This window comes from Myxocyprinus asiaticus, chromosome 7 (genome assembly GCF_019703515.2).
Source record: "Myxocyprinus asiaticus isolate MX2 ecotype Aquarium Trade chromosome 7, UBuf_Myxa_2, whole genome shotgun sequence".
Taxonomy (NCBI): Eukaryota; Metazoa; Chordata; class Actinopteri; order Cypriniformes; family Catostomidae; genus Myxocyprinus; species Myxocyprinus asiaticus.
Genome location: NC_059350.1, coordinates 3,752,320 through 3,770,637, shown reverse-complemented (window position 1 = coordinate 3,770,637; position 18,318 = coordinate 3,752,320). Strand labels below are relative to the sequence as shown.

General features: G+C 38.4%; 1 protein-coding gene across 1 annotated transcript in view; it reads right to left on the bottom strand.

The window, feature by feature from the left end:
- Positions 1-8,828: 8,828 nt before the first annotated feature.
- The window catches only part of LOC127444240 (ubiquitin carboxyl-terminal hydrolase 34-like), a 69,154-nt gene continuing 59,664 nt past the window's right edge, over positions 8,829-18,318 (bottom strand). Inside the window, exons 63-77 of the mRNA XM_051703510.1 lie at positions 17,712-17,859; positions 16,991-17,295; positions 15,612-15,941; positions 15,163-15,320; positions 14,848-14,926; positions 14,638-14,764; positions 13,314-13,421; positions 13,077-13,181; positions 12,839-12,963; positions 12,627-12,750; positions 12,470-12,549; positions 12,250-12,390; positions 10,939-11,085; positions 10,696-10,852; positions 8,829-10,525 (exon numbers count right to left, since the gene is read on the bottom strand). Of these exons, the coding sequence (XP_051559470.1) occupies positions 9,843-10,525; positions 10,696-10,852; positions 10,939-11,085; positions 12,250-12,390; positions 12,470-12,549; positions 12,627-12,750; positions 12,839-12,963; positions 13,077-13,181; positions 13,314-13,421; positions 14,638-14,764; positions 14,848-14,926; positions 15,163-15,320; positions 15,612-15,941; positions 16,991-17,295; positions 17,712-17,859 (2,817 nt within the window). The 3' untranslated portion in view covers positions 8,829-9,842. The remainder of the gene's footprint in view (positions 10,526-10,695; positions 10,853-10,938; positions 11,086-12,249; positions 12,391-12,469; positions 12,550-12,626; positions 12,751-12,838; positions 12,964-13,076; positions 13,182-13,313; positions 13,422-14,637; positions 14,765-14,847; positions 14,927-15,162; positions 15,321-15,611; positions 15,942-16,990; positions 17,296-17,711; positions 17,860-18,318) is intronic.

Below are 18,318 nucleotides of genomic sequence, written 5' to 3'. Positions count from 1 at the left end.
AAAGCGCAAAAGAATTCATGGAACTTTGGTTTGAAAATAACAGTATCATTTATATTTTTAATCCTAATACTGACCGAAAACAGACCCAGATAGCACACGTACATCTCTGAGATGTCTGTTATTAGGTCTTTTCATCTGAAAAGCATCACAATCTAATTAACATCTGCTAAACATCATCATTCTAAATCATAAATGTTTCAAAGATATCTGCTGAATGTCTTATTGGCATCCGTGACGTATTGTAGATGAGCAAACAACAAAGAAATACATCTTCCAGACGTAAACACACACATCAAATAGACATTTGGGTGATGAACGTGTGCTGTCGGAGAAGTTTGAAAGCATACTGACATCAACAGCCATAAAGATTACCTAAAGACATTTATTAAGGTGTGTTTCTGCAGGTCAAGATGGGGAAACAACAACAAACAGGAAGCAGATTAACATGACTAAGATGCATGGAGCACCCTACAGGCCAATTCATTCATTCACTGATCCTCTGGCAAACTACGCGGCAAAATGAAATGTTAAATCCCGCCAACAGACTACTGATCACATTAAACCTGTTTTTTTTAAAGGGTAATACACCCATTCTGAACAGTAGCAATGAGATTAAACGGAGAGCAATTGGAGATTTTTGCTCAAGTCCAACCCAGTCCCATGACAAGTTATAAAAATAGTACGAGATGGCGAAATCTTAAGAAATCGTACATCTCATGGGAGAAAGATTTGAATTTGGTATTGGAGGAAGGAGTATGGACTAGGATTCTAAAAAATGTCAAGTCTGCATCTAGAGATGCAAGGGTTCGCCTTAGGCAATTTAAGATTTTACATAGATTTTACTGGACCCCCTCTAGATTATACAGGCTTGGTTTTAAAGATGCACCCACCTGCTGGCGTTGCCAATCAGAAGTTGGAGACACAACCCATGTCTTTTGGGGGTGTGTTAAGATTCAAGATTTTTGGTTGAGGGTTCAGAGTTATTTGTGTGATGTTTTGGGCACTCAGGGTTGACTTTGCCCCAGACTTTGTGTTTTGGGCGATGGGGCGGTCATAAATTTGGAGGACAAATTTATAGAAAATTGGGTTCTGACAAGTGTTATGATTGACAGACAAGTCATTTTAAGGCATTGGAAGTCAGAGGGAGCGCCATCATTTCTAGAGTGCTGTGCGGAGATGGGAAGGGTGGCAGCCTTTGAAAAAGGGATATCTAGAGGATTGGGTAATTTGGACTTGTTTATGGGGAAATATCTGGCATTTTTGGAGGGCTCTCGGGGAGGGACAGTGGAGACAGAGGTGTAGATGTAGATGTTATGTGTGTGATTATCATATTTTATTTAATTTTTTTTGTGTGTGTGTGTCTATAATCATGTGGGACAACTGGGGTGTTCTTGTGGGTGGGGTTGGGGGGTGGGGGGGTAGTAATAGATAGGGTTAAATATTCATTCTGTTTGTAAATGTTCTTGCTTTTATTTGTTAATATATGAATCAATAAAAAATGTTAATCTGAGAAGAAAAAAAAAACAAACAAAAAAAACGTACATCTCCAATATATTATTACAAGTTGTTATGAGACTACTGTATGTTGTCAAGTTGCCTGCTTTTTCAGATGTTTTCCCCGAAGAAAAACACCCCAGTAATCTCACGTCTCCTCAGGAGTTTCAGAAGAGTTTTGAGTTTCAGATTTGCCAATTATTAACTTGAATTAATTTTATAGCAATAGACTCATTTGTATCTATTTCTCCAAATGAATTTTAGTAGATATAGTAAAAAGTTCATAAATGCAATGAAATAAGTGAAACATAATGGAGAACGCCATGAAGTCTTCTGTGCTATGAATGAGAAATTTGCCTAAACCAAATCACAGTAATGGAGTTATTTTAGAAACATTTTAGCTCATTTGGGGTCCTATTTTGAGAGCGCTAGCGCTAGCGCTAAATGCAGCGTTATACCATAAGTCATAAGCGCAAAGTCAGTGGGCATGACCATGAAGTTTTTGGATTTTGTGCAAGCATGCGCTAAGTCTAAGCGCAAGTGGGTTTGTGAAACTGCGTGCGCAAAGCGCTAATGGACTGGGTCAAGTGCAATTGAATTCTGATGTTCTTCTCCGGCACCGTCTGCATCCTATTGTAACGATCCATCCACACACACACACACACACACACTTCATTACACCGTGCAGACATCACTCACAATATCACATTCCTATATTGTTGTGGGGAGGGGTGCCTTAGAGAGGAGGAGGTAAGAGGGGGGGAGGAAGAAAAAGGGAGGGGAAGAGAGAGACCTGTTTTGCTGTGCTCTTTCTAATCCGGGATTTTGTTTGATGCTTGAGTTCAGAATAAACGTTCAAAGAAGGAAGTTAATCCTTTTCATCTGCCTCCTCACTGCACGCACACACCAGTAAACAGTAGTACATTTCCTCAAGCACCAGAAAGACAACACATTCATTAGAAGTTGGTAGGGTAAATGGACTGTATGCAATGAATTAGTAGAAGAGAACTATGGACTTACATTATTTTGTGCATTAACTGCGTCCTTGTTGAATGTCAGGCATATTTCTATGACAGTGACACGCTCCTTATACATGCATGTAAAAAGTGGGGCAGGATTTGGATTTAGGGACCCGCCGGTGGGTCCAAAGGGGGGCGCTCTATCGTGAAAAAAGTTTACGTTTAAAACTTTAAAGTCCCTGTATACATAAATCAGGCATATGAGGTATCATTTGAAAGCCTAGAATCTAAACTTTTCAGAGATACCCATCACTTCTGCATTAATAAGGCAAAATAAGGCCTCTAAAAATTCAAGTCACAAATTAGCGCCCCCTTGAGGTAATGGGGTAAAAATATTTATATGAAAATATTAGTCTTTCACATAGCACCTAAATGGACAAGTCATATTTCAAATGAAAGCTCTCATTCTCAGGAATGTGACTGTACAGTTTATTTTGTTGCCCTAATGTCACAGTTTGAAAGATTTTCAAAAGAATTACAAAGTGAAACATGATTTCATCAAATACAAGTCATCAAATACAAACATCTCTTTTATACTTGGTTAACTGCTGCAATAAGCCCCAAGTAGCCAAAAACTTTTACCTTAGGGGGTTCTCTACAAAAATGCATCAGAGTATAAGGGGTTAAATTATAGAAAATGTAAGTATTATGAATCATTTTCATCTAATAACACACAAATCATGTCTAATATTAACAGTGATTGTATCAGCACGCACTTCACTTCTACCGGTCGATTTTGAAAAATTTCATCATTTATTGAAACACAAAATATGAAACCAAAAATATTTCTAAATTCAAATTACATTTCAAACAAAATGAAAATATAATCAAAATGCCAAAGTGGTCAAAAAAATCATACCAAATGCAAACATTTTACTCTCTCCAACTTCTTCACTGGCCCCTTTTGCAGTGACTTAAAATCACTCCACGACAACAGGTGGAAGAATACCAATACAAATTAGATCATAAATAAAATTGTAAATATATAATAATAATAATTTAAAAATAAACCATGACGTAAATATTGTTTAACACAATCATAAATATTTGTTTCATAAAAAGGCTACAACAGTGATCATCAGGGACATTATTGATGAACTGAGTTTAAACTTTGCGCTGAAAACAGACGTGGTATTGAAACTTAGCAAAATTACCTATTTCTCAGGAAAATAGCAAATTGTGCTTTGCGCCACTTCATTTACATACAATACACCAACAGTTTGTGCGCATACGCCCACAGATAGCGCAAACACTCCCACCTACGGCCACTTAAGCTGGCACGCTAATTGCGCTTATAATTAACGCTCTCACGTAAATTGTGCTTAGAATTAACACCCTCATGTAAATTGCACTTAGAATTAACGCTCTCACCTAAATTGCACTTAGAATTAACGCTCTCACGTAAATCGCGCTTAGAATTAATGCCCTCACGTTAAATTGCGCTTACAATTAACGCCCTCACGTAAATTGCGCTTATAATTAACGCCCTCTCGTAAACTGCGCTTAGAATTAACGCCCTCACGTAAACTGCGCTTAGAATTAACGCCCTCACGTAAACTGCGCTTAGAATTAACGCCCTCACGTAAATTGCGCTTAGAATTAACGCCCTCACGTAAATTGCGCTTAGAATTAACGCCCTCACGTAAATTGCGCTTACAATTAACGCCCTCACGTAAATTGCGCTTAGAATTAACGCCCTCACGTAAATTGCGCTTAGAATTAACGCCCTCACGTAAATTGCACTTAGAATTAACGCTCTCACGTAAATTGCGCTTACAATTAACGCCCTCACGTTAAATTGCGCTTACAATTAACACCCTCACGTAAATTGCGCTTACAATTAACGCCCTCACGTAAATTGCGCTTAGAATTAACGCCCTCACGTAAATTGCATTTATAATTAACGCTCTCACATAAATTGTGCTTAGAATTAACACTCTCACGTAAATTGCACTTATAATTAACGCCCTCACGTAAATTGTGCTTAGAATTAACACCCTCACGTAAATTGCGCTTAGAATTAATGCTCTCACGTAAATTGCGCTTAGAATTAACGCCCTCACGTAAATTGCACTTAGAATTAACGCCCTCACCTAAATTGCGCTTAGAATTAACACCCTCACGTAAATTGCGCTTAGAATTAACGCCCTCATGTAAATTGCGCTTAGAATTAACACCTTCACGTAAATTGCACTTATAATTAACACTCTCACATAAATTGCGCTTAGAATTAACGCCCTCATGTAAATTGCGCTTAGAATTAACACCTTCACGTAAATTGCACTTATAATTAACACTCTCACGTAAACTGCACTTAGAATTAATGCTTTTACGTAAATTGCGCTACAATTAACACCCTCACATTAAATTGCGCTTACAATTAACACCCTCACGTAAATTGCGCTTAGAATTAATGCTCTCACATAAATTGTGCTTAGAATTAACGCCCTCACGTAAATTGCATTTATAATTAACGCTCTCACATAAATTGTGCTTAGAATTAACACTCTCACGTAAATTGCACTTATAATTAACGCCCTCATGTAAATTGTGCTTAGAATTAACACCCTCACATAAATTACGTTTATAATTAATGCTCTCACGTAAATTGTGCTTAGAATTAACGCCCTCACGTAAATTGTGCTTAGAATTAACGCTCACGTAAATTGCACTTAGAATTAACGCCCTCACGTAAATTGCGCTTAGAATTAACGCCCTCACATAAATTGCGCTTAGAATTAACACCCTCACATAAATTGCGGTTATAATTAACGCTCTCAGATAAATTGCACTTAGAATTTGCGCTCAGAATTATTGCTCTCTTGAAAATTGCGTAGAATTAAGGCTCTCATGTAAATTGCACTTAGAATTAGCGCTCTCACAAAAATTGCGCTTAGAATTAACATTTTCACATAAATTGCACTTAGAATTTGTGCTCTCACGAAAATTGAGCTTAGAATTAACGCTCTCATGAAAATTTTTAAATTGCACTTAGAATTAATGCTCTTATGAAAATTGCGCTTAGAATTAACGCTTTCATGAAAATTAGAAAATTGCACTTAGAATTAACGCTCTGATGAAAATTGCGCTTAGAATCAACACCCTCATGTAAATTGCGCTTAGAATTAACACTCTTACAAAAATTGCTCTTAGAATTAATGGTCTTGTGAAAATGTGAAAATTGCACTTAGAATTAACACTCTCATGACATTTCTCCAAAAAGTAAGATCGTTGTCCCCATGTGCACTTGCAAACTGTAGTCTGGCTTTTTTGTGGCAGTGGCTTCTTCCTTGCTGAGCAGCCTTTCAGGTTATGTCGATATAAGACTCATTTTACTGTGGATATAGATACTTTCTACCTGTTTCCTCCAGCATCTTCACAATGTCCTTTGCTGTTGTTCTGGGATTTATTTGCATTTTTCGCACCAAACTACGTTCATCTCTAGGAGACAGAATGCGTCTCCTTCCTGAGCGGTATGATGGCTGTGTGGTCCCATGGTGTTTATACTTGTGTACTATTGTTTGTACAGATGAACGTGGTACCTTCAGGCATTTGGAAATTGCTCACAAGGATGAACCAGACTTGTGGAGGTCCACAATTTTTATTTTTTATTTATTTATTTTTATTTTTTTGAGGTCTTGGCTGATTTCTTTTGATTTTCCCATGATGTCAAGCAAAGAGGCACCAAGTTTGAAGGTAGGTCTTAAAATACATCCACAGGTACACCTCCAATTCAGTACACCTCCTATCAGAGGCTAATTGGCTAATTGTCTAAAGGCTTGACATTATTTTCTGGAATTTCCCAAGCTGCTTAAAGGCACAGTTAACTTAATGTATGTAAACTTCTGACCGACTGGATTTGTGATATAGTCAATTAAAAGTGAAACAATCGGTCTGTAAACAATTGTTGGAAAAATTACTCATGTCATGCACAAAGTAGATGTCCTAAACGACTTGCCAAAACTAGAGTTTGCTAATATAAAATCTTAAAAAACATTAGTTTTAATGACTTCAGCCTATGTGTATGTAAACTTCTGACTTCAACTGTACATATATATATTTTTTTTTTCTTCACATTTTTTTATGTTGCAGCCTTATGCTAAAATGCTTTATTTATTTTTTTCACATCAGTCTACACTCCATACCCCATAATGACAAAGCAAAAACCATATTTTTTATAACTTTGCAAATTTATTAAAAAGAAAAAACTGAAATATCACATTGACATAAGTATTTAAGTATCAGACCCTTTGTTATGACACTTGAAATTTAGCAAAGGCGCATCCCATTTCTCTGGATCATCTTTGAGATGTTTGTACACTTTGATTGGAGTCCACCTGTGGCAAATTCAATTGATTGGACATGATTTGGAAAGGCACACACCTGTCTATATAAGGTCTCACAGCTGAAAATGCATATCAGAGCAAAAACCAAGCCATGAGGTCAAAGGAACTGCCTAAAGAGCTCAGAGACAGGACTGTGTCAAGGCACAGATCTGGGGAAGGCTACAAAAACAATTCGGCTGCACTGAAGGTTCCCAAGAGCACAGTGACCTCCATAATTCTTAAATGGTAGTTTGAACAGCCAGGACTCTTCCTAGAGCTGGCATCTGGCCAAACTGAGCCATCCGGGGAGAAGGGCCTTGGTAAGAGAGGTAACCAAGAACCCGATGATCAGATTGAACTGTCTGGTCTCAATTCAAAGCGTCATGTCTGGAGAAAACCAGGCACCTCTCATCACCTGCGCCAATACCATCCCGACGGTGAATCATGGTGGTGGCAGCATCATGCTGTGGGGGTGTTTTTCAGTGGCAGGGACTGGGGGACTGGTCAGGGTTGAAGGAAAGCTGAACGCAGCAAAATACAGAGATATCCTTAATGAGAACCTGGTCCAGAGCGCTCAGCACCTCAGACTGGGCCGAAGGTTCACCTTCCAACAAGACAATGACCCCAAGCACACAGCCAAGACTATGCAAGAGTGGCTTTGGGACAACTCTGTGAATGTCCTTGAATGGCCCAGCCAGAGCCCGGACTTGAACACAATCGAACATCTCTGGAGAGACCTGAAAATGTCTGTCCACCGACAGTCCCCATCAAACCTGACAGAGCTTGAGAGGATCTGCAGAGAAGAATGTCAGAAAATCCCCAAATCCAGGTGTGCAAAACTTGTCACATCATACCCAAAAAGACTAGAGGCTGTAATCGCTGCCAAAGGTGCTTCAACTAAGTACTGAGTTAAGAGTCTGAATACTTATGTCAATGTGATATAAAAAAAAATTATTTTTAATAAATTTGCAAAGTTATCAAAAATCTGGTTTTTGCTTTGCTATTATGGGGTATGGAGTGTAGATTGATGTGAAAAAAATGATGGGGTCTGAATACTCTGTATATAGGAAACTATTTATTGTTAGAACAGTAAAAAAGCTTTTGTACCTCTTCATAAATTATTTAAGCATTCCTAAGTAAAACAGTGACCTGATGACAAAATAATATAAGTGGCAAAAATATTGGTGTCGTTATAGTTTTTTTTTGTTAAAATCCGTATCAGCCAAAAATTTTACTATCTGTACATCCCTGGGGGCCTGGGTAGCTCAGCGAGTATTGACGCTGACTATCACCCCTGGAGTCACGAGTTCAAATCCAGGGCATACTGAGTGACTCCAGTCAGGTCTCCTAAGCAACCAAATTGGCCCGGCTGCTAGGGAAGGTAGAGTCACACAGGGTAACCTCCTCATGGTTGCTATAATGTGGTTCTCGCTCTCGGTGGGGTGCGTGAGGAGTTGTGCGTGGATGCCGTGGAGAATGGCGTGAAGCCTCCACACGCGCTACTTCTCCGTGGTAACGCGCTCAACAAGCCACGTGATGAGATGCATGGATTGACAGTCTCAGACGCGGAGGCAACTGAGATTCGTCCTCCGCTACCCGGATTGAGGTGAGTCACTACGCCACCACGAGGACCTAGAGGGCATTGGGAATTGGGCATTCCAAATTGGGGAGAAAAAGGAGAAAATAATAATAATAATAAAAAAAAATATCCATATATATATATATATATATATATATATATATATATATATGTGCATCCCTAAAAAATTTTTTTTTATTATTTCTGTTTGAATTAATCGTAATAAGGTCATGTGACAATATAAGTACATTTTAAATGTTTATCATTGCATTTACAGTATACTGCTTCACATACTATTTTTTTTAAATAGTAGTCAGTATGCATTCTATTCTACACAGTATGCAGTAAGCTAGTATTCCATTCCCTCGATTCACCCACAACACGGACACGAAAAAAATAAATTAAATAAAAACAATCACGCCTGGTTTTGACTCTGTTCATAATTAAATCATATTAAAATTTTATTAAGTTATATCCTATATTAAAACAAAATCAAAACAGAAAGACTGAGAGAAAAATCAAATACAGAGAATGCAAGAATGACATCCAATAGATTATGGAATGTATTTCGGTAAATAAAATAGAGCTGTTCCAACAAATGTGCAATAATTCAGGCCACAAATGTTCCGAGCCTGAAAAAAAAGCACCGTTAAGTTTCTATACACACAACATATATATACAGTAGATTTATATATACAGTATACTGCGCTTCAATGGATATATACTGTATACATATATCTTACAGAAATATATATATATATATATATATATATATATATATATATATTTGTAACCATCTCATTTACAAAGCCAGGCAACAACTAGAAGATTCTTTACAGAATCAAGGTTCTTGTGGTTTGTTCTTCTTTTCAATGTACAAGTAAACATAGTTTTTGATATCCACCACAGAGAAACAAAAACACAGCAAGACCATTTTCAGCCTTGCACCTGTAAGTACAAAACTGGCACAGAAGACAATCATAATAATACACGTGAATAAAAACGCAAATTCAACTTTGCACTGACGGGACTAAAACGTTGTAAACCTTTTCCCTGTTTCACTGCAGCTTTGAAAACAAACCACTTCAATAACAAATGAACCAAACCAAAACAAAAAAGTTTAAAAAAAACGAAAGAAATTACCCTTTGCGAAAAATACGCATTAGCTGATATTGTTTGTTTTTCTTTCTTTTGCGCCATTTGGATTTCCCCAGGGCTGGAACACGGAAATGTCTGTTACAATGGTAACCATTCATATCCAGAACGCCACGGAAATGCAAAAAAGATGATGCGAGCTACAAAGGGTGGAATAGAAAATTATGAATAAACCAGATTCGAATATGTCAAAAAAAATAAAAAATAAAAAAAATGAAAAGCATGGCAAACGGAAAGAGAATTAGAAAAAGGAGGGACATGAATGTAATGTCACAATGGCGAAGGGTGTGACCCTCCTTTTCCGTTCGAAAGTTTGGCAACCATTGCGATTGTGGCCTCGACTGTGCGACAGAGCATTTCCAAAGCATCCTGTTGCTGCCCTGCCGGGTTTAAAACGCCCTGTGAGAGGGCGTGGCTGTATGACTCCGCCTCCTGGAGTGAGGAGCTTCGCCCCTCGGCTGCCTCCGGCAGGCTGGAGAGTAGAAGTGCTGGGTCAGCGGAGGAAGTGGAGGGGACTTCCTCTCTTTCTGGCTCTACTTCCTGCTCTTGTGGTTCCTTCCTTCTATCTTCCTCTTCCTCCACCTGTCTTCCTGCTATCTGGGGTGGAGCTTCATCTGTCCGACTAAATGCTTCGGGAAGGGAGGATGATGATGATGATGATGATGATGACGACGACGAAGTAGCCTCCATTTTCTTCTCCTCGAGCGACTCACTGTCGGGAGAGGGTGGGTCGTTTTCGGTTCCCGGGTCGATAAGGGAGGAGTCTCGGGTTTCAGTGTCTGAAGTGCTGGTGGGCGTTAACGCCTCCCCCGGCTCCACCTTCTGCTCCGAGCAGGGAGCCAATGAGGTGGTAGAGGGAGGGCAAACGGTGCTGCTGCTGCCCTCTGCTGGCCGATCTTCAGCGCTGCTGCTCACTCGCCTGCGCTTCACTGGAGTGACACCCTCCTCTTCCACTGAGAGAGACACAGAGAAATATTACTAAAGTTGAAAAGTGTAAATACATTCTTACTGGTTCATCCAATCAGATAGAAGAGCCAGAACTATCAATTTTCTAATACATAAACCACAGTGAGGTTAGCATTTATGTGTGTGTGTGTGTGTGTGTTTGTGCATGTATGGATACCTTTGACCTTGCATTCCTTGGCCTCAATCTCTAATGTGGTGCGATGCTGCAGACACAGTCTGCATTTAGACAGCAGCTCCTGTAAAGCCGGGCCTAAAGCTGGGTCTAACTGCTGAGGAGGGTAAACTGACATTATCAGCACTAGCGCCCGCAGATCCTGTAACACAGAGAGAAACAATGGGTTAAATAAAGTGTGATGGATAGCTGGAGTGTGGACATGATGTCAGGAGGACCTGTACTGACTGCGTTAAGGAGGCTGCTGGTCTTGCTGATCTCTGCTCTCTGATTGGTCATTTCAGGCTGCAGACTGTGGTACTCGTTCAATAGGTTGGTCACCAAGACATTGATGAGATTTGAACAGCTCTGCCCTGATAACACTTGCACCTGCACCTAAACACACAAACACATCAGTGTTATTATCATTGATGAAAGCCAAAACAAAAACTAAAATGAAATAATTTTCCTGAACTGAAATAAAAATAAAAAACAAAATGAAATCAATGAAAACATTTTTGTTAACTGAAATAAGAACAAACTAAATAAAAAAAAATGAGAACTAAAATAAAAAACAAAAGGAAAATAAAATAAATAAATTTAAAAAAAAACATTCTTAACATAAAAATAAAGAACGAAAAATGTAATGAAAATATTTCCATTAACTAAAATAAAAATGAAAATAAAAACACTTTTGTGAACTAAAATAAAATAAAAACTACACTGAAAACTAGACAAAATTTTTTTCGATAACTAAAATAAAAACCAAAATGAAAACAAAATGAACACATTTTCATAAAACAAAAAATAAATGAAAACATCTTTGTTAATGGAAATGAAAATAAAAACGAAAATGAAAAAACTAAACGAAAACATTTGTGTTAATAAAAAAAAAAAAAAAAAAAAAACAATTGTTAACTGAAATAAAAATAAAACAAAATCTGAAAAATCTAAAACTGAACTAAAGTACATTTTCATAACTGCAAAACTAGCCAAATAATAAATACATTTGAGTTAATTTTAGTTTTCGATACACAGTATATTATAAAATGTAAAACCTTTACATGCCTTAAGCATGCAAATGCCACAAGAAATGTAACACTTCAAAGATATCAGTTTACTCTGTCAGCCATAAAATACTAAAACCAAAATAAAATAAAAACTAAACTGAAACAAAAAACGCAGAATAAATTAAAATACATAAATTAAAAGTAAAATAGAGGCTTACAGGAACAGTTTCATACAAAAAGGAAAATTCTGTCATCATTTACTCATCCTCATGTTGTTCCAAAACCCCTACAGAGAGGGAAGACACTGTCAAGCTCCGAAAATCATAAAAGCAGCACCATAAAAGGAGTGCATACAAAACATGCTTTCAAGTCTTTAAATTTAAAGTTTGCAGAGCTTTGAAAGCTTTTGACAGTTTTAGTGAACAACTTAAATCTGGGTCTGTTCCTCAAAGACATTATATGACTTCATAAAGCGAATATATTATATTTCATTGTGCTTTTTGTTATTTCTGTAGCTCATTAACATCCATCCACATTAATGTGTATTTACCTTGTGCAAGAAGCAGGTGAGGAAAGAGTAGGCCATGTTATTGTTGAGGAAAGTTCTCTCGTCCATCAGGATACACTTCATGTACTCTCCAAATGCCGGATCCTCACACAACAGCTTCACACACGACTGAGCCATCGCACACTGACACATAAGAGAGAGGAGACTTAAAGAGAGTGTGTGAGAGAGAGTGAGTATTTAGGTATATGAGAGAGTATCATACCTGAGACTGAACAAGTTCTGTCCATAGTTTTGGAAAGAGAGCCAGGTGCAGAGGAAGTCCTTCATATGCGATCAACACACCTGTACACACGTGATTAAAACATCAGCACACACACACTCAAAACAGACACCAATCAAAGCAAGTGAAGGGCTCTTACTGAGTTTGACGAGAGTCTCTGTGAATTTCTCGCAGTTGATGGCGACTCGACAGAGCAGGTGAATAAACTGATGATATGACAGGAAGTAGTCCAACAACATCCTGTCATACACTTCATCTTTACCCTACAGGAAACACAAAGACACACGTGAACTAAAGCTGACTGTGAAAAATGATTTTTATTTGAGCTGAATAATTCTCTGTCATACACACCTTACTAGTCTCCACCATTGATGGCAGCAGGCACATGTTGAGTTCAGGTCTGGGTGGGCGAATGTTGTTCTTTCCTCCCATCAGTTTGATGTTTTCTCTACAGGGCAGATACGGGCCGAATGACACTACAAACAAAAGAATAATAATGATAATGCTTGTTACACTGTAACAGGCACGTATCACTGTATATCATGATGATGGTTATTATGGCTGTAATGTGTTATGGTTTCAGACTCACTGGGGATGTTGCTATGATGATAGGTGCAGTGGTTGTGCTGTAGGAAGGGCACAAGTGTGTGCAGGAAGTCATGAGGATTTAACAGCACCAGCTCCTTCAGCACATCTGAGGATGAGAAAAGTCACATATCAAACATTTCTATTAATTTTTAATAGCTTTCAGATGGTAGTTTCTTTTAAACCACAGCTTTTGTTTTTGAAAAAAGTGTTGTGTTGTTTGTATATGAAGGCGACTCACCCAGACAAGCGTTGCGTAGCTCTGGTGGACTGTAAGAGTTGAGCAGAGTCAGCAGCTTGTGAGCAAAATCAATCCTCTCTTGCCACTGGATCAGTGCCTGCTTCACATCTACACACATATGATCAAGTTATTGAATGCTTTTGACTCAAAGTATAACGCAGTTTCTTAACCAGGACACGATGAAGCAATAGGTGACAGATCTTAAAGGGACAGTTCATCCAAAAATTCTCATCATTTACTCACCCTCATGCTATTCCAGATGTGTTTGACTTACTTTCTTCTGCTGAACACAAATGAAAATATTTAGAAGAAAATTTCTGCTCTGTAGGTCCATACAATGCAAGTGAATTGTGACTAAAACTTTGAAGCTCCAAAAAGCACATAAAGGCAGCATAAAAGTAATCCATAAGACTCCAGTGGTTTAATCCATGTCTTCAGAAGTGATATGATAGGTGTGGGTGAAAAACAGATCAATATTTAAGTACTTTTTACTATAAATCTCCACTTTCGACCAGCCCTCCTTTACGCGTTCACGAGAGATCTTTTCTTTTTTTCCGTGCATATCACCATCTTTTGGGCTGTTTGCAAATATTAATTATTTATTCTTTTCCTTTCCTTTATGCCTCCCTTTTTTCATCCTCCAAGCCCAGTAGGTGGCGTTATGCACAAAGAATGTGAATCGGCAAAAAAACAGAAGAACTCCGTCCTCTTGTGACCGCACAGTGGAGATTTATAGTAAAAAAGGACTTAAATATTGATCTGTTTCTCATCCACACCCATCATATCGCTTCCGAAGACATGGATTAAACCACTGGAGTTGTATAGATTACTTTTATGCTGCCTGTATGTGCTTTTTGGAGCTTCAAATTTCTGATCACCATTCACTTGCATTGTATTGACCTCCAGAGCTGAGATATTCTTCTTAAAATCTTAATTTGTGATCTGCAGAAGAAAGAAAGTCATACACACCTGGGATGGCATAAGGGTGAGTAAATGATGAGAGAATTTTCATTTTTGGGTGAACTGTCCCTTTAAGCTCAATCAACAGCATATGTCCGACAAAATGGAAGTGAATTGGGCCAGTTCATAAATGCTAAAATACACATAGTTTCAAAAGTATAGCCACAAGACCCAAGCATTATACTGTACATGTTAACATGACTTTATTGTGATAAAATTACTTACTAATCTTACGTCATAAAGTTATATCCAATATTACAACTTCATTATCATGACACCGTAACACTAGTAAACCCTGTAATCCCACTATGATGTTAAAGTGCATCACAGGTAACAGAGAACCTTTGTGTAAAAAGGTGCATACCTTTGCGCTGCAGGTAGGGTCGTGTTGCCTTTAAAACCGACAGGAAGATGGAGAGCAGTTCTACTAGATCGCCTGTCACATGACACGCCGTGGCCTCATGATACATCATGTGAAGGGTGTTGAATGACTGTAGACAGACATATTTAGTCATGCATTACGTTCAATAACAATATACAGTTGAATTACAAGAGACAGCGTGTGTATGAATACCTCAGTCATGAGGATGAGGCCTCTGTTAAACACCACCAGCAGTCGATCTTCATCATTCTCCAGCAGTATACGGAAGGCACTGACAGAGAGATAGAAGGAGAGATTTCTTTTCATTTTTGGGGTAAACTATCCCTTTAAAGAGAACATGAAATGTGAAGCCCATTTTACTTTTGTAAAGTTAAACAAGATATCAACGAGAATAAAAGGAGGGTCGTACTTCCATTCATATCCAATTGATTGGGTTGTGAAAAGTGGGCGTTCTATACCAGAATGGAGCCAGATGTGAATGTGAGGTGTGTATTTGTATGTGTTCACCTGATGAGTGTGGTCCAACAAGAGCGTCCGTCCAGACAGCGCAGGTAACAGCTGATGGTGGTTTTCTTGAACTGTTTAACATCCTCCAGTTCTTCCTCTCTCATGTCAGGCCTCTGAGCCACAAACAACTGCATCAGATTAAACAACTCCTCCACCGCCTGGAGACACAAAGAGAGAGAGTATAAGGCCCATGATGTGTTAAATGCTTTTTCTAGCAATAGATATTAAATAAATATAAAACTTATGTAAAACAGACCAAATAGGGTAAACAGACATTTTTGTGTGTTTAAAACTAGCTACATTTATTTTACGCAAGATAATATTTTAGATATGGGACACCAATTTGTGCCCTATTTGTGGAAAATGACAGGGATTTTCAATGTTAAAGGGATTCGAGACCAAAAATAAAGAACTATAAAGTAACAGGGAGAAGAAAAACGAGTACCCACTCCTGGGTACTGGCTGGCATGGGGCGTGAGGTTTTTGAATGCCCACTGAATGTTCTGGTGAGATGCCAGCTGCCGGGTGAAAGCAGGCGACTGCTCACAGCACATGCGCAGGATTGCGTAGTACGCCGGCAGCATCCCGCGGTTGAACAGCACCACTTCCTGATCATCATGATCCGCCAGGATGTAGTTGAAAGCGATGTTTTTAGTAACCACAGGGTTTTGAACGATGAGACGGACATTCTCACTGCAGTCCACACACACATTATACCAAAACGACAGAAGAGCCTGTTTGTTGTGATTTGTTGCGATCGCTGGCTCTGATAACTTGGGCTGAAAAGAGAGAGAGAGAGAGAATGGTTGAAGGTGATAAAATAAAACAAGACTTAAAAGTTTTAAGTTACTCTCAAATACACATTAGAAATGTGCACGAGTAATCGAGTACTCGTTCTGCACCAGCTAATCAACTGTTAAAACAATACAATTTGATTCTTGTTCAATTCTACTCTATTCATACACACTCTATTGATATTAGGTTCTTGTTGGAGTCACGCAAACCAGCGGATGAGGATCTACATTTATGTTGGAAGGAAACTGCGAAGCGGTACGAGAAACTCAGAAGCTTATCAGACATTTAACGTACATGTCATACTTGTTATTTTTAAACTTGCATTTTAATTTACGAGTAATCAATTACTTGTTTTTTGGGGGGTTAAAGTACTTGATTACAAAATTACTCAAAAATGTCCATCCCTCAAAAATGTTGACAACAATGAATCTGCCGTAAAATCAAGAGTATAAAAATGGCATTAAAGAGCACCTATTATGGTTTTTAAACGTGCCTAATTTTGTTTTAAAGGTCTCATACAATAGATTTACATGCATCCAAGGTCAAACACTTTAATTTGCTCATAATTTAAATTGCAGCATTACCTTTTTTTCCCAGTGTCAAAAACGACTCGTTCAATGATCCGTTCTAAAGGATTCATTCTAAACTCCTCCTTTCAGAGAGCCTACTCTGCTCTGATTGGTCAGATGCCCCAGTCTGTTGTGATTGGTCTACCAATTAGTGTAGTGTTTGAGGGCAGGCCAAAGCTGTTCGCGAGCAGCCAATGAAGACCAGAGGCGGGTTTTTTGTTACCAAATTACGTAGGTTAATACAGGAAGTAAGTCTGGAATTACTAACGACTCGTTTCAGGTGTTCAGAATCGGTTCTTTCTTTTGGGAGTCAATAACTCAGCTTTTTGAAACTATATAACACACTACATGAAAGGTAATATTTGAAAAACCATAATAGGTGCTCTTTAAATAAATGTTGTATTCTTAAAGGAACACCAGTGACAATATAAATTACTCCAACTTTAAGTCTCTTAAAAAAATACCTGGAAGAGGTTCCAGAGGTCCATGAAATAGCTGGAGAACATGAGCTTCTCAGTTTTGGAGATGAGGCAGTAGGTCATGAAGCTAAAGTACTGCACCAGTTTGGTGGTGCCGTGCACGGGAACGTCCACGTAGAGTTTGGCGCGGGCCAGCAGACCCAGCAGCAGGTTATAAACCTGGTGCAGAACAACAGTTGTGTCTGGACTCAGTGGGAGGTCTCGCGTTGGGATGTGAAGAGAGCGCGTGGATCGAAACATCTGACGAAAGGAGTTACTCGGGATGAGAGAGACCAGAAGATACGCCGCAGCTAAGACAGAGAAACAAAGAAGAGTGTTTTCTTTATATATTAATAAATAATGAGAAATCTGACACATTACAAGGCAAAACAAATCCATATGACTTTAAATAAAATGAGCTGTTCATGCAACAGTTGGTGTTTGTGTTGTCGATGTCTTGTGAGGTGTTTACATTTGAAATATTTGAACACTTAGAAATGTACAGTATTAATTTCATTGCATTAGATAACAAAATATCGAACCTAACGGCATATTTTTTGTTATCTAATGCCATTGCGTTCATCCATTTTAAAGTGTGGCTTTGTGTTCAAATCATTTTTGGGGCAACTATATGTGTGTATTCTCTCCTAGCCAGGCACAGACAGTATGTGTTTGTTCTTCTTTGCATATATGTGTAAAAAGATGTATTTAGATTGTGTGTTCTTACATGTGCGGACACGAGGGTAGTTGTGTGCCAACAGAAATCTCTCCACCCAGTTCTCCATGTTCTGCAGAACCCAGCTGTGAGCCAGTTTATTACGAGGAGTCTGCACCGCCAACCAGTCCAGACACTGAGACGGGTTATACTCGATCACCTTACACAGAGACCAAAAAATATATATTTCAGAATTCAGCATTACATCCGTTTTGCATGTATTCCATCTGTAGCACATGAGCATTGCCGTAGCGCAAGTGTTGCAGTAGACTCACATCGAACACTTTTTTGCGTCTTTATTGTTTTTCTACATAAACATGCATTAGATAGATGTCTTTGCAGCACGTACTGATGTTTTTCTAAATCATCCGCCAACAATCCGAAGTTTCTTTTTTTTTTGGACTGTGATGAAATTTGACTTCCCAATGAGATAAAAGCTTTTTGTCATATTTCCAGAGTCACTGCTGCTGCACAATCCAGCGCATTGGTGGCGCGAATCAACTGCCAAAGGGAGGTGCTGTTCTCTTTTATTCGTGTCATGCACAAAAACTCTGAATTCATTGCAAATAAGCGGTAAATAAATAATAAAGAAGCTGTAAAAACATACTAACTTTTTTAG